Raw genomic sequence first — 12,996 nt, 5'->3', positions numbered from 1 at the left:
CACACACACCGAAGTGCTCCAGCTGGCGGCCCAGTGACGTCATTATTAAAAAGACCCAATTTCAGACCCCCGGTGTACGCATGCGCAGGACGGAAGCGTAGAGTCCCCCTCTGCGGTGTGATAACGGTACCTGGCGGGGCACGGATGGGAAATACGCGTGGTTTATCGCCAGATTTAGATGTATTTCTTCAAAACAGAAGTAACACATAGATGATGTTATCGAGTCCAGGTCAGTGTTGAGCTTTGTGACGACTACATTATAGCCGCAAGTGGCCCCTCCGACACGGGAGCTAACGCTAGCCTCGTTAGCACGGGGGAGAACCACAGTAACAACACCTCGCAGAAGAAGGTGGAGGAAAACATGCTGTTTGTAATTGGGGTGTAGCCTGCGGACCTCCTGCGTGTGTGTCTGGTCCAGATCTTCACTGGGGAGTGGTGCAGTCCGCCCAGCAGACCGGTTGATGCTCCAGCCTCTGCAGCCTCTTCAGCCCCAGCTTCCACACAGCAGGTAAGACACCCCATTACAACATATAACCAAGTCCTCACAACAACAACAACAACAACAACACCACAAAGTCTATTGTGGTGCATTCTCCATTTGAATCCTGCATGTTGTTGCGGGACGGACACACACACACACACACACACACACACACACACACACACACACCGCAATTGATTCGTCGCAGGTGACATGCAGGGCTCATCATTGGTAGATGTTTACAGGGGAAATAACGCTAGTCAAGAAGCCTGTATCTCCGATCTGGTGGATCATCAGATAGGGCCGCGGGCTGGGGTTTCATGATGAGCCATTGGCCCGTGTATCTGGTGCTTTGTGTGAGGGCATCTCACGCCTGCAGCCGCTGTAGGACAGCTGCTGTGGGGAGGGGACAGGTCACCGCACAATGGATGTTTAGAGGCAGTTCAGTCAACAGCGACCATCAGCCCAATCTGCCAATCTTCTCTCCTCCTCGTCTCATCTCCTCCTTCTCCCTTCTTGGCCTGGTTTTCATTGCATGTGGAACCATCTTTGTGCCATTGAGTGTAGCCTAATTGGAGGCTACCCTCAAGATAAATGCACATATCATATTTATATTAATTATTATGTTATTATATAGTTATAGCATATGTTTGTATTCTACATGCGGTATCTCTAGGTCAAATAGATCAAAACATGTTTAAGCACTCAAACTGCTTTAATTCAGTGAAATGAATGGCTTGTACTCTACGTCTACGTTTCAGACCCTGAGCAGCAGTACATGTGGTGTCAGCCTAGCCTTGTGTCCTCCCATACCCTAGGTCTTATGTTTTAGATGAGTAATGCATTAGAGTGCACATATTAACATCCAGTCCATAAGGTGTAATGCATCAGCTCTGCGTTTCCTGTTCCTATTCACGGTCAGGTTTTCTTGAGAGAAGGTGTTAAATCATCGGTTTTCAGTGTTGCCGTTATCTCATTCCTGAATCACCCTGTGATCAAAACAGCCAATATTCCCCAAGATGTGTTTAGTGGTGTGCCATCTCCCCGGCAGCCAATCAGGTTCCGGAAGCAGTGTGAGTCACGGCTGAGCATGTGCAGGGTGTGTGTGTCATCCTTTATGTACCGAGATGGGCAGGGGATGTTGTTTTCACTCTGAATGATTTGACGAAGAGGAATACTTCTTATTGGAAGACGGAGATAGTGGCTGAGTGAGGAGACTACACCCGTACAAGGTCTGTGTGTGTGTGTGTGTGTGTGTGTGTGTGTGTGTGTGTGTGTGTGTGTGTGTGTGTGTGTGTGTGTGTGTGTGTGTGTGTGTGTGTGTGTGTGTGTGTGTGTGTGTGTGTGTGTGTGATCTTGCTTGCTCACATCAGATGCCATGTGTCCTTGAGATAGGATATGTTACACAGAGGAAGATCTTTAGCAGCAGGGATGCTTCAGGACTTGGGCCCCACGCAAGCCTGGTGGTGGGAGGAGGAGGAGGAGGCTGCTGCTGTTCAGTCAGGGTGTCTTTCATGGCTCCTCTTGCCCTCCTACTCCCTCTTCTCCCTGTACTTCGTTCTTACTAACCTTTTCTCCTGCTACTCCTCATTAACTTATTCCCCGCCTGTTCTCTTCAGTCCCCATTCCCCAGCCGTTCTCCTCCTAGTTCTCTTCCCTGTTTTCTCCCCTCTCCCCTCTCTCCTCCTTCTCCCTGGACTCCTCATGCTCTCCTCCTCCTCACCTCTGTCTCCTCCTCAATGCTCTCCTAATCCTTCAACAGTATTCTTCAACCAAAAATAGAGGAGCAGAATTTGGGTCAGCAGCTCTTTCTGCTCCTATTCTTCTCTCTATATTTTCTCCATCTTTTGATGAGACGTCTCCATTTCCTGCAGTTTTTCCAGCTGCCCTCATTTGTCCTTTGGGATTTAAAACAAACCACAAAGCAGCTGATCGGCATTCACTCTACGCTACTGATGCTAGACATTTTTCAACAAGAAAAATCCCACTCTTCATAAAATGTATGTTGGTGGCCAATTAAAGACCCGGTTCATGACAGATTATCATGTATTCTCAAGGCCGGTGTATTTGTATAGCCCTCACAATTACACTCTCCAAGCCAAGGGCTGGGAAATGTTGCCACCCCCTAACCCTAGCCCCCCAAAGGGCTTCATTAAGAGTGCAAACCTTGAGAAGGGACACAGAAAGAGGGAACCCTTCTTCCGGGAGGGATAGGCGTGCATTGGGTTCCATGACGGACAGACACCATGGTGGACCTAAATGGTCTCAGAGTACTGAACGCTGCCTTCAAGTTCCTCTCTTTCTTACTCACAGATGAGTCGTCTCTGGCGGAGAGACATGGCCCTTACTGGCCAGTCAAGCCATGGCCCTCCAGTGGGACCGATTCCCGGGGCCCCCACCATGGCCCCCCTGGGGAGTCCCACCTCCTCCCCGGTTCCCGAGACCCTCCTGGTGATGCCCACTGACCCCATCTTCCTCATGACCTCCACGGCCCAGACCATCTCCGGTTTCTTCGTGTGGACCGCGCTGCTGCTCACCTGTCACCAGGTAACGTTAGTTTGAAACTTCAAACTCACATGTCACCTGGGAACATTAGTTTAAGACCCCAACGCAGCTGTCACCAGGTAACATTAGTTTCACACATACATTAAAACCCACCGTGCCCATGAAATGTTAGTTTAAGACCCATAACTCACCCGTCATTTGGTAACATTAGTTTAACACCTGTCTTCAGGTAACGTTATTTAATGACTCAAACTCACCTGTCTTAAGGTAACATTGGTCTCACATCTCAAACTAATTTGTTAGTTACATCTCACCCGTTATCAGGGATAGATATTTATAGACCCACATTCCTGATACACGTTTGATTACCTCAACCTGCGGCCTCTCATTGATAAATGTCTGTAACAATGTCTGCTACATGCCACACTCCACCGTGGCGACATTTATTTTACTTATTTGACTAACTTTTAACACATGACGCAGAGTGATGGTGTTGAAGCCCGATTATGGTAAAGTTAGTAGTTAATGATACATGGCCATAATGCCATAGAGGAAAAGTGATGCAGTGATGACTGGTTGAACCTGTGCGCACTGATGACTCAATGTGCAAAAGGGGCGCAGCCTCAACCAGCCCCAGAGTCCAATCAGACTCGCCAGGTGAGGCTGCTTCAACCAGCCATCCTCCACACACCCTCCCCTTCCAGCATCTCTAAAATTAAAAGACTAAAGGATAAATTAATCATAAAACAAAGGCACTTCATTTTTGTTCCTTCTCTTCAGGAAATGCTGATTTTGGTATTGAGTGTCGTTTACAACGTTCCTCCCTCACCTTTGTGTGTTGACTGTTACGTAAGAACGCTCACCTGAGCTGTGTCTCTGTGCTCCCACCATTGTGTGTGTATGTGAGAGTGTGTGTGTGTGTCACAAACAAAGGACGCCCAGGGATGAGCCCTGCGTCTCCGTGGCAACAGGTGCTGCCATGACATCACATGGAGATGGGTGGGGAGAGGCGGCCTAGTGTTGCCTAGCAACTAACCCTCCTGTGAGGTGGCATTCACACACTTTGCGGTGTGTGGTTGCGTGTGTGTGTGTGACTTTTGTATATGAGGTGAAATAGAGATGGACTGCACCTAAAGACAAGGGTAACATACACGCACATGCCAGCCCATGATTTGGCCTCTTAGTTGATAAGGCAGGGTTAACCACACTCTCAAGTGCAGTACCCCGCCCCCCCCCCCCCCCCCCCCCCGCCCTGTTGTTGTTATGACAACGCAGCACCATGCTCTTCTACTGCCCAGGTTAAACGTCAGACAATCACAAGTCAGTGCTTGGTGACGTTAGTGTGTGTGTGTGTGTGCCTGCCTGCCTGCCTGCCCAGGATGTGGCATCCTAGTAGATAAGGGGAGGGCTCACCACACACTCAAGTGCACACACACACACAAACACACACACACACGCCCAAGGGATGTCTAGGTGTTAGATTGGTCTCCGTTCCCATCTCCTTCCTGTGCGGTAATCAGCACAGGAAGCCTCAGCCTACAGCTGAGAGGGTTCCCAGACGCTGTGGGGGCTCTCTGCTCCCAGCATAGGAGTGGTTCAATGCAGAGAATGGGGATTAATAGACTTTATCTTTTTCTTATTATTCTAGAGTCCCTCCATGTGGCCTAGACTCCTTTTCTGTCCACTTTATGTCTCCTAGACTCCTTCTTTGTCTCCTTGAATCCTTCTTTGTCTCCTGGATACTTCTGTCATACTTCTGTCATACTTCTGTCATCTTCAGATCTACATGCACCTGCGGTACTACAGCTCGCCCAACGAGCAGCGGCACATCGTGCGCATCCTCTTCATCGTGCCGATCTACGCCTTCGACTCCTGGCTCAGCCTCCTCTTCTTCACCAACGAGGAGTACTACGTGTACTTCGACACGGTGCGCGACTGCTACGAGGGTGAGGAGGAGCACTGGGGAGCCTTCTTAAAGGGGCGGTATCTTTCCCTGCCTTTCCCTGTGCCTCGGTGACATCACTAGTGGGCGCGTCCACCTAGAGCGTTAAGGCAGATTTCCAAACAGTTTTTAATGGCTGATCACATTCACACCTTGTGGCAAAGGTCACCGTCTCTCCTGGCTTCACCAAAACAGCCGTACACGATAGGACTTGTCAAAATCACTTCCTTATGTCGATCCTGCCTCAGGGCGTTAAGCGTCAGCACACCTGCCATGGATATAAACATGTTTTTTTGTCTGTGAACTTTCCCTGACGCAACATGCATTGGTTCTATGTTGCTGAAGAGAAAGTGCTATGTTGCTGTTGTTTAAACGATACATGCTCTTTGGCAGAATCGCTCACTTTCTATCGTAGGCTAGCTTTATATAGTTGGGTGTATGTGTTTGGTGCACCTTGATATGAAACCCGTAGGCTGAGATGCTGAACTTTTCGTAAGCTATGTTTCAGTAATCTGTTGTATTCAGTTATTAATGTCATGTGGGAATGCTGGATGTTGAGCACACTGTCTCACTGGCTCATGGGGCATGGCATTAGCAAGTCCAGGGTTGGGGTTTTGATTCCCACTGATGCATGCGATGATGAACTCATGGTTTGGTTGAGTCACATGATGACTCAAGTCTTGCTCAGATTTAGGTTTAAACTAAATCTTTAAACATCTTTGACTCGTCTCAGAATCAGCAGTTCTACCTTCTTATAGCAGAACTTCTGGGGCACCGATTCTTGGCCGGTACCAAAGGCAACCTAGTTTCGTATTGCGTGTGTGGAGGAAGCGGTCAATAGTCACTTTTTTACAGTTTACTACTGCTGGCTGAGTTTGTGCTGTATTAATAGCAATTCAAGCCCTACATATCCCCGCCTCCAGCGACATGATTGGTCAATACAAACATGATGCAAAAGAAAGGGAAACGACCTGTTCACTGTTAACCCCGGCTGCCACCAGCCTTTATATGAATCTAAAATCAGGTCAGACTTTAGATATGAATCTAAAGTCTAACCTGGCTTTTGATTAATATCTAAAGTCAGGCTTAAGATTCATATCTAGTGTTAAATCGAGTCATAATGTGACTAGATCAAACCATGAGTTCATCATTGCAAGTCAGGCTTTAGATATGACTCTAAAGCCTGATTTATTACTACTCTGTGTCTAACTGTCTCTTCACCCTCTCTGTGTCCCCAGCGTTCGTCATCTACAACTTCCTCAGCCTCTGCTACGAGTACCTGGGAGGAGAGAGCGCCATCATGGCCGAGATCCGGGGGAAACCCATCGAGTCAGTCTGACCGTTGACCTCTTCAGTTAACTTCCTGCTCGAGCTTACGTGACTCGCTCTGCTTTGAATGAACTCAAATCAACTGTTGTTCACACCACTGTAAACCCTTAACACTCCATCACTGCTCTAAACTCGTTAACTGGTTTTAACACGACTTATTGCCTTAAACTTGTTTACTGTTTTTAACACTCAAACCCTGCTTCAAACTCGTTAACTGTTTTATTTACTACTTTGAGCTGACTTTAATAACAATGATGGCTGCTTTTAACAAAATAACCATACCTCTTTCTTTCATGACCCAACGCACATCGGGTCATGTAAATGCAAATGTCCGTTCATTTTCATGTAAACTGTCTGTTATTAAGTTAAAGTGTGTGGTGGTGGCGTCCTTCTCACTGGTGTCTAAATGCTACGGTCCAGAAATAGTACGGCCCTCGCCATACACAGGAGGGGCTCCCCCCCTGAGCTGTACTGTACTAAGGCTCTGCGCTCCGCAGGTCCAGCTGTGTGTACGGAACCTGCTGTCTGTGGGGGCGGACCTACTCCATCGGCTTCCTGCGCTTCTGTAAACAGGTGCGCAGCCTTCTCTGTTCTCTGCTCTACCCGTTCACATCCAAGCCTCGTCCGCTCATTCACTGCAGTGCCGGCTTCTCTCCGAATGGGAATGCTTGCTCTTGAGTGTTTTCAGCCTCATTGGTCTAGTTTGACGCCATGTCAGCGTTCTCCCCCTGACTCTCTCCACCGCCCGCTGCTCTCTTTCGCCCCCTGCAGGCCACGCTGCAGTTCTGCGTGGTGAAGCCCCTGATGGCCGTGATCACTGTCGTGCTGCAGGCCTTCGGGAAGTACCGGGACGGGGACTTCAAGTATGTACTGGACCGGACTCCTGGTTTATTGACGAACCCCTGCTCCCCCAGCCGTAGAGGGCTTTTGGGTCAGACACCCACGAGTCTCTACTGCTGGAGGAGCAGGAGTGAGTTCATAGAAGTTCATAGGCACACCATCATCATCCTCATCCTCATCCTCATCATCATCATCATCATATGCTTTTGTGTTCCAATCTCTGTTTGGCACTGGTGGCATGATTGCCAAAATTATTACAAATATTATAAAACATTTGTACATTTTAAAATGAAAAAACGAAAATGAAATGTTTATCCTACATATTTCCCATCTTGTATTGATAAATCACATCTATGCATTTGTTTTTTCATGAAGAAATGCCATAATCCTGTTATGGCATTTCCCAGTGAATACAGAGTATACACTCATTCGCTCAGCGCATCTGTCTGTGGCTGCCTCCTCTCTATCTTACCGCTGACCTCCTCCTAAGCTCCTGTATTGACTCACTTTGACCACTAAGTGTCATTAAGTACATGACATGCCATTCTTAGAGGTTGTTCCCGTCAAGAATCTCCCATAACAAAACACTCAGGAATACTGTAAACCCTAGCTAGCTATACCTAGACATCCATTTCAACAGTGACACACTTATTGTATGTTGTTGCTGTATGCAGGGATGGGTTAACCTAGTGATTGTTAGTGCTTGGCAGTTGGTTCTATGAACATTCTTACTGTACTGACTGAGCGATATATTGTTGTTTCTCTTTCTTCTGGCAAATGTACTTATTGTAAGTCGCTTTGGATAAAGGTGTCTGCTAAATGCCCTGAATGTTAATGTATGTAGTCTGTCCATTCAGCAGAATGCTAAGGCCGGACCAGAATCACTCCGTGTAGAGCCACTCACCCTCTCCACTCTCCCCCTGCAGCGTTGCCAGCGGCTACCTGTACATCACCATTGTGTACAACATCTCGGTGAGCCTGTCGCTGTACGCCCTGTTCCTGTTCTACTTCGCGGCCCGCGACCTCCTTGTGCCATACAACCCCATGCTCAAGTTCTTCATGGTCAAGTCGGTCATCTTCCTCTCCTTCTGGCAGGGTGAGGACCTTCAAACACCTTCACTGGGTTCATGTACATGTGAATCATACATCGTCCCACTACTGCTAGTAAATACACACACCAAACACACACAATGCACCTCCAATTACACACATTCTCACAGAAAATGTTTTTCTTCCAAACACAAACTCTCAAATGGAGACATTACACTCTGAAATGCAGACTTTACATCTCTCCATCTCTATCCCCCTCTCTCCTCCTTCTTATTCTCTCTCTCTCTCTCTCTCTCTCTCTCTCTCTCTCTCTCTCTCTCTCTCTCTCTCTCTCTCTCTCTCTCTCTCTCTCTCTCTCTCTCTCTCTCTCTCTCTCTCTCTCTCTCTCTCTCTCTCTCTCTCTTCCCCCCCCCCCCCCCCATCCAGGCATGCTGCTGGCCATCCTGGAGAAGTGCGGGGCATCCCTCAGATCAGCTCGGCCAAGGTGTCGGTGGGCGAGGGAACGGTCGCCGCCGGTTACCAGAACTTCATCATCTGCATCGAGATGTTCTTCGCCTCGGTGGCGCTGCGCCACGCCTTCACCTACAAGGTGTACATGGACAAGAGGCTGGACTCCTACGGTACGGAGCCTCACCTGGTGTCACCTGGTGTTACCTGACCCTACCTAGTCTCACTGGTCTCACCTGGTCTTACCTGGTGTCAGCTTATCTCACCTGATGTTACCTGGTGTCAGCTGGTCTCACCTGATGTTACCTGGTGTCAGCTGGTCTCACCTGATGTTACCTGGTGTCACCTGGTCTCACCTGACATCAACAAAAAAATTATTAGGTATTATATTATATAATAGTTTGTTATATATAATGTTTATATTTTGCTCTGAAAAGACACACACACACACGTACATACACTGCTTACCGTCTTTCTTACAAAATGGCTTGTAAGTCAACTGCTCTACTTGCAGTCCCTCTTTACACTAACTCGCTGTCAGTTCTCTTCACTATCGTTACTCTCCTCTCTCTCTCTCTGTCTCTGTGTCTGTCTGTCTGACTCTCTCTCCCTGTCTGACTCCTCTGTTCTGTGTTTCTGCTCCCCCTCTGTGCCGCACTCTCAGGTTCCTTCCCTAACTATGGACAGTACGGTAGGTCTTCTGCTAGCTGCTAACGCCGCTATTAGCATAGCGGCTATTAGTGCTGCTAATGGCACTGTGGCCCCCTTCCTTCACTTATTCGTCTTGTACCTGTCTTGTGTTTGTTTGGCTGTTTTATAGTGTGTCTATGTTCACTACCTGCTGTGATATTGATTAGCCTTTCCATTACAAGCCATTTCACCTGTGATGTCACTAATGGGTTGATTCTGAAACGGCTCGTAATGGATAATCAACATCACACCTGGTGGTCGAACAGAGGCTCGTTAAGGGGTATGGCTTTGTCATTTGCCTGAGAAGGAACTTATCTTCCATCCGTAACGTGTATATGATTTTACAATCCATAACCGCCGGCGAACTTAATATATTATTTTGCAACTAAATGTTTTGCAGTCACAGGAGGGAGGTTTGCGCCCATGACGTTGCCTGTGTGGACGTCTAGTTCAGTCTGTATTTCCCACCTCCCTCATTCTCTCATCTCTCTCCGCCCTGCTCAGTTCATGAAGCTGTCCCCCTCCCTCCCCCCTGGGATGTCAGCAGACCAGTACTCCGCTACCATGTCTCCTGTAAACTGCTAGTGATAGTCTTGCCTACCATCTTATTAAAAGGCCATCAAAGAGTCCCTGCTGTCCTAGATTCAGAACTGAACTATACTTATTATGGAACACAATATCATACTTAAATCAAGATGTGACTATTATGTTGTTTATATAATATAAGAATAGCTTGTTGGTAACGGAGTGACATAGGAACGCAAGTGGAGACGTTGATATCCATTTTAACTGATTCACTAGCACCCGAACAATGTAAACTTAACAGGTGCCGTAGAGTGCCCCCTAAGGCATGGGTCAATGCATACTGTTGACTATCCATTGCATTCATAACAGTGACGTTGTGGTCTAGACTAGGGCATAGGGGTGAATTGAAGCGGTATGTGCTGGTGTGTTGACATCTCTCTGAACCCTCCTTTACCTTCATATTAAATAACCCCCCCCCCCTCCCCTGCAGGTCGCTGCGCCCCCATGAAGAGCATCTCCAGCAGCCTGAAGGAGACCATGAACCCGGGGGACATGGTGCAGGACGCCATCCACAACTTCTCCCCGGCCTACCAGCAGTACACGCAGCAGTCCACGCTGGAGCAGGCGGGGGGGCCGCCCCTCTCCCGTAGCCATAGCAACGTCAGTGCCCGGGCCGACAACGAGAAGACCCTGCTGCTGAGCTCCGACGACGAGTTCTGAGCCGAACGCACACTAAAGGAACACACACAAAAACACGTGAACACACAAAACACAAACACACACATGCATACACACATAACACATATAAATCACGGATACACACACACTCACAGGCTGGTGTTCCAAATCAGCAACTATTCCTTACATGACAACAAGCCAATCTTTCCCGGTTAGAGCGGGAAGATTTTGCCAATGTTTTTCAAGGTCACATTCGGACATGTGGTTCCGACATTTTTCGGAGACTGTTTCAAACAGTTCCAGACATATTCTGGAACAGTTCTGACATATTCCAAACGGATCAACCATGTTTCACAAAAAGTTATTTCAGATTTCAAGTGTTCCGAACATATTTCGGAAACCAAATTCTGACAGAATTAGCTTCATCAGGAAAGCAATCAGTGAATAATATACATCTCTCTGTAATTTACTTCAGGACAACTTGATGAGTTGCGTGGTTGCTTTGAAAGACACGTATGCCAAGTTTATTCAAACCCACGCAAATGCCAACATTAACCAATATGCACTTCTAATCGAACCGATCCTGATGTATAATAGATGCAGAGATATATGAGGAACTCAGAGTATCTTTACGGCTTATTTTATGAATGTTAGCTCAGCCCCTTGAGTCAAAGCCCCAGTAGGTTCCAGTCATCCAGCCAACTGTGGTAAAAGTAGATAGACAGGTAAGCTATCCGTTCAGTTCAGTTCAGACCGAATTAACTGATTGGACAGGCTAATTACAGGCCAGACACAGATATCCGATTTCTTACTTTTTTTTGTCCAAGCATTTGATTTATTGATTGTACGGATGTAAAGATGATTCAAACAATAGTACAAAACATGCTTCTGAAATTCTGAAAACAGATTGCATATCCTAGCTTTAAATATTCCGGTATTGCTAAAAATGGCTCATAAAAACAGGTGGTTTTGGTCTTAAGAGAACGTCTGCCTTAAGTGAATGGTCAACAGTTATATATGTGAGAAATGCTGAAGACATATATGGCATTTGACACTTAATATTGCTGTACTGTATTTTAATATATACATTAATTTTAAGTCTTAGTTCATACTTTTTTAATGTTTTCTATGACCTAAATGGTATGACTTGATAAAAAAAAAAGCCAGTTGGGAAACGATATATTCCAGAGATATGGAGAGTTGTTAAACTATTTGTGTGTAAGTATTTTGCTGTGTGTTTCTATGAGTGAGTGGAGCAGGAGTTTGGTCTGTTTCCCCACTCTGCGTCGTGGTGTGTTGGGGGGGGGGGGGGGGGGTCATTAAGCAGTGTGTTTTATGTTACTGATTTCCCTTTTGTATTCCTGCTGCTGTTTGCTACACAAGCTCCCCAGCTGCCCCCCCTGGTGCCTGGCTGAGGGTACTAAGCCACCCTAAGCCTTGGGTCAAGGTACCTAGTGACCCTTAGTGTGGGTCAGGGTACCTAGTGACCCTTAGTGTGGGTCAGGGTACCTAGCGACCCTAAGCCTGGCTCAAGTTACCTAGACCCCTAAGCCTGGGTCAGGGTACCTAGTGACCCCAAGCCTAGGTCAGGGTACCCAGAACCCAAGTGTGGCTCAGGTTACCTTGGGACCCTAAGTGTAGGTCAGGGTCAGTTGGACCCTTAGTGTGGGTTAGGGTACCTAGACCACTAAGCGTGGGCCAAGTTACCTAGACCCCTAGGCATGGGGACCTAGGGCCATAAGTTTGGGTGATCCAGCACCAGATATTTTGAGTTTTAATCTTCGCCCTCACGTTTTGAGTCAAATGCAGAATCTAACATAATAGTCGACCAAAGTGTCGATCAATTTAATAAGAGCAAAGTTTGCTCTTTGTAACTACTGATGTTTGCCATGGATGGAGAATCTACGTCAGCCAATCAGGCTTGGTGACATGCCAATCTTCTGGCTGGCCGCTGAGCTACCTCTGTCAGCCATTTCGAAAGTTCACCGCCAACTGTGTGGTTAATCTTATAGTCGCTCTGATTAATGACGTAGTTTTTGTAAATCACTTATCGTTACACCAAGACTATCTGCTCTTTGGCTGAACACACATGCGCTTTGAGCTTTGGGTTATGTTTAAGACAGTGAAATGAATGCCTTAGTTGTGTTAATTCCCTGGACTCAGCATCCATCTTAAGCTCATTGAAGAAGCGATGACATGAGGCTTTTGATACTGTGTATTCAAAAAGGTATATTTTAATTAAAAAGCTGAATATATTATACCAGAAATAAGATATTGTAAATACATCTTAATTTAACTCTGTTAAAAATGTATGATGGTGATTTTAGTGTTGGCTTAGTGCTTTTGTTTTGTCTTTCACAATTCCTAGGTCTTTCTTTTCATTTGTATATTAGTATATCACTGTGTGTGAAAAGTAAATAAAATATAGGAAAGTTATAACAATTTCAGTTGTAAAATTAAAAATGTGGATGGGTTCCTTGTGTATTACTTTCGAGCCAATATGTGGTTA

General features: G+C 46.7%; 1 protein-coding gene across 1 annotated transcript; it reads left to right on the top strand.

Moving 5' to 3' along the window:
* The first annotated feature begins 103 nt into the window (after nucleotides 1-103).
* On the top strand, nucleotides 104-12,884 carry LOC311346283 (transmembrane protein 184B-like). Its single transcript, XM_084470010.1, is given in 10 exon segments — nucleotides 104-508; nucleotides 2,795-3,028; nucleotides 4,767-4,932; nucleotides 6,167-6,257; nucleotides 6,755-6,830; nucleotides 7,029-7,120; nucleotides 8,024-8,193; nucleotides 8,574-8,603; nucleotides 8,606-8,767; nucleotides 10,300-12,884. Coding segments are annotated over 9 exon segments (1,251 nt in total). The 5' UTR covers nucleotides 104-508; the 3' UTR covers nucleotides 10,530-12,884.
* Nucleotides 12,885-12,996: the final 112 nt, after the last annotated feature.

Source organism: Micromesistius poutassou (genome assembly GCF_964030765.1).
Source record: "Micromesistius poutassou genome assembly, chromosome: 1".
Lineage (NCBI taxonomy): Eukaryota > Metazoa > Chordata > Actinopteri > Gadiformes > Gadidae > Micromesistius > Micromesistius poutassou.
The sequence above is the reverse complement of the archived record's forward strand: the minus strand, read 5'-3'. Positions and strand labels throughout refer to the sequence as shown.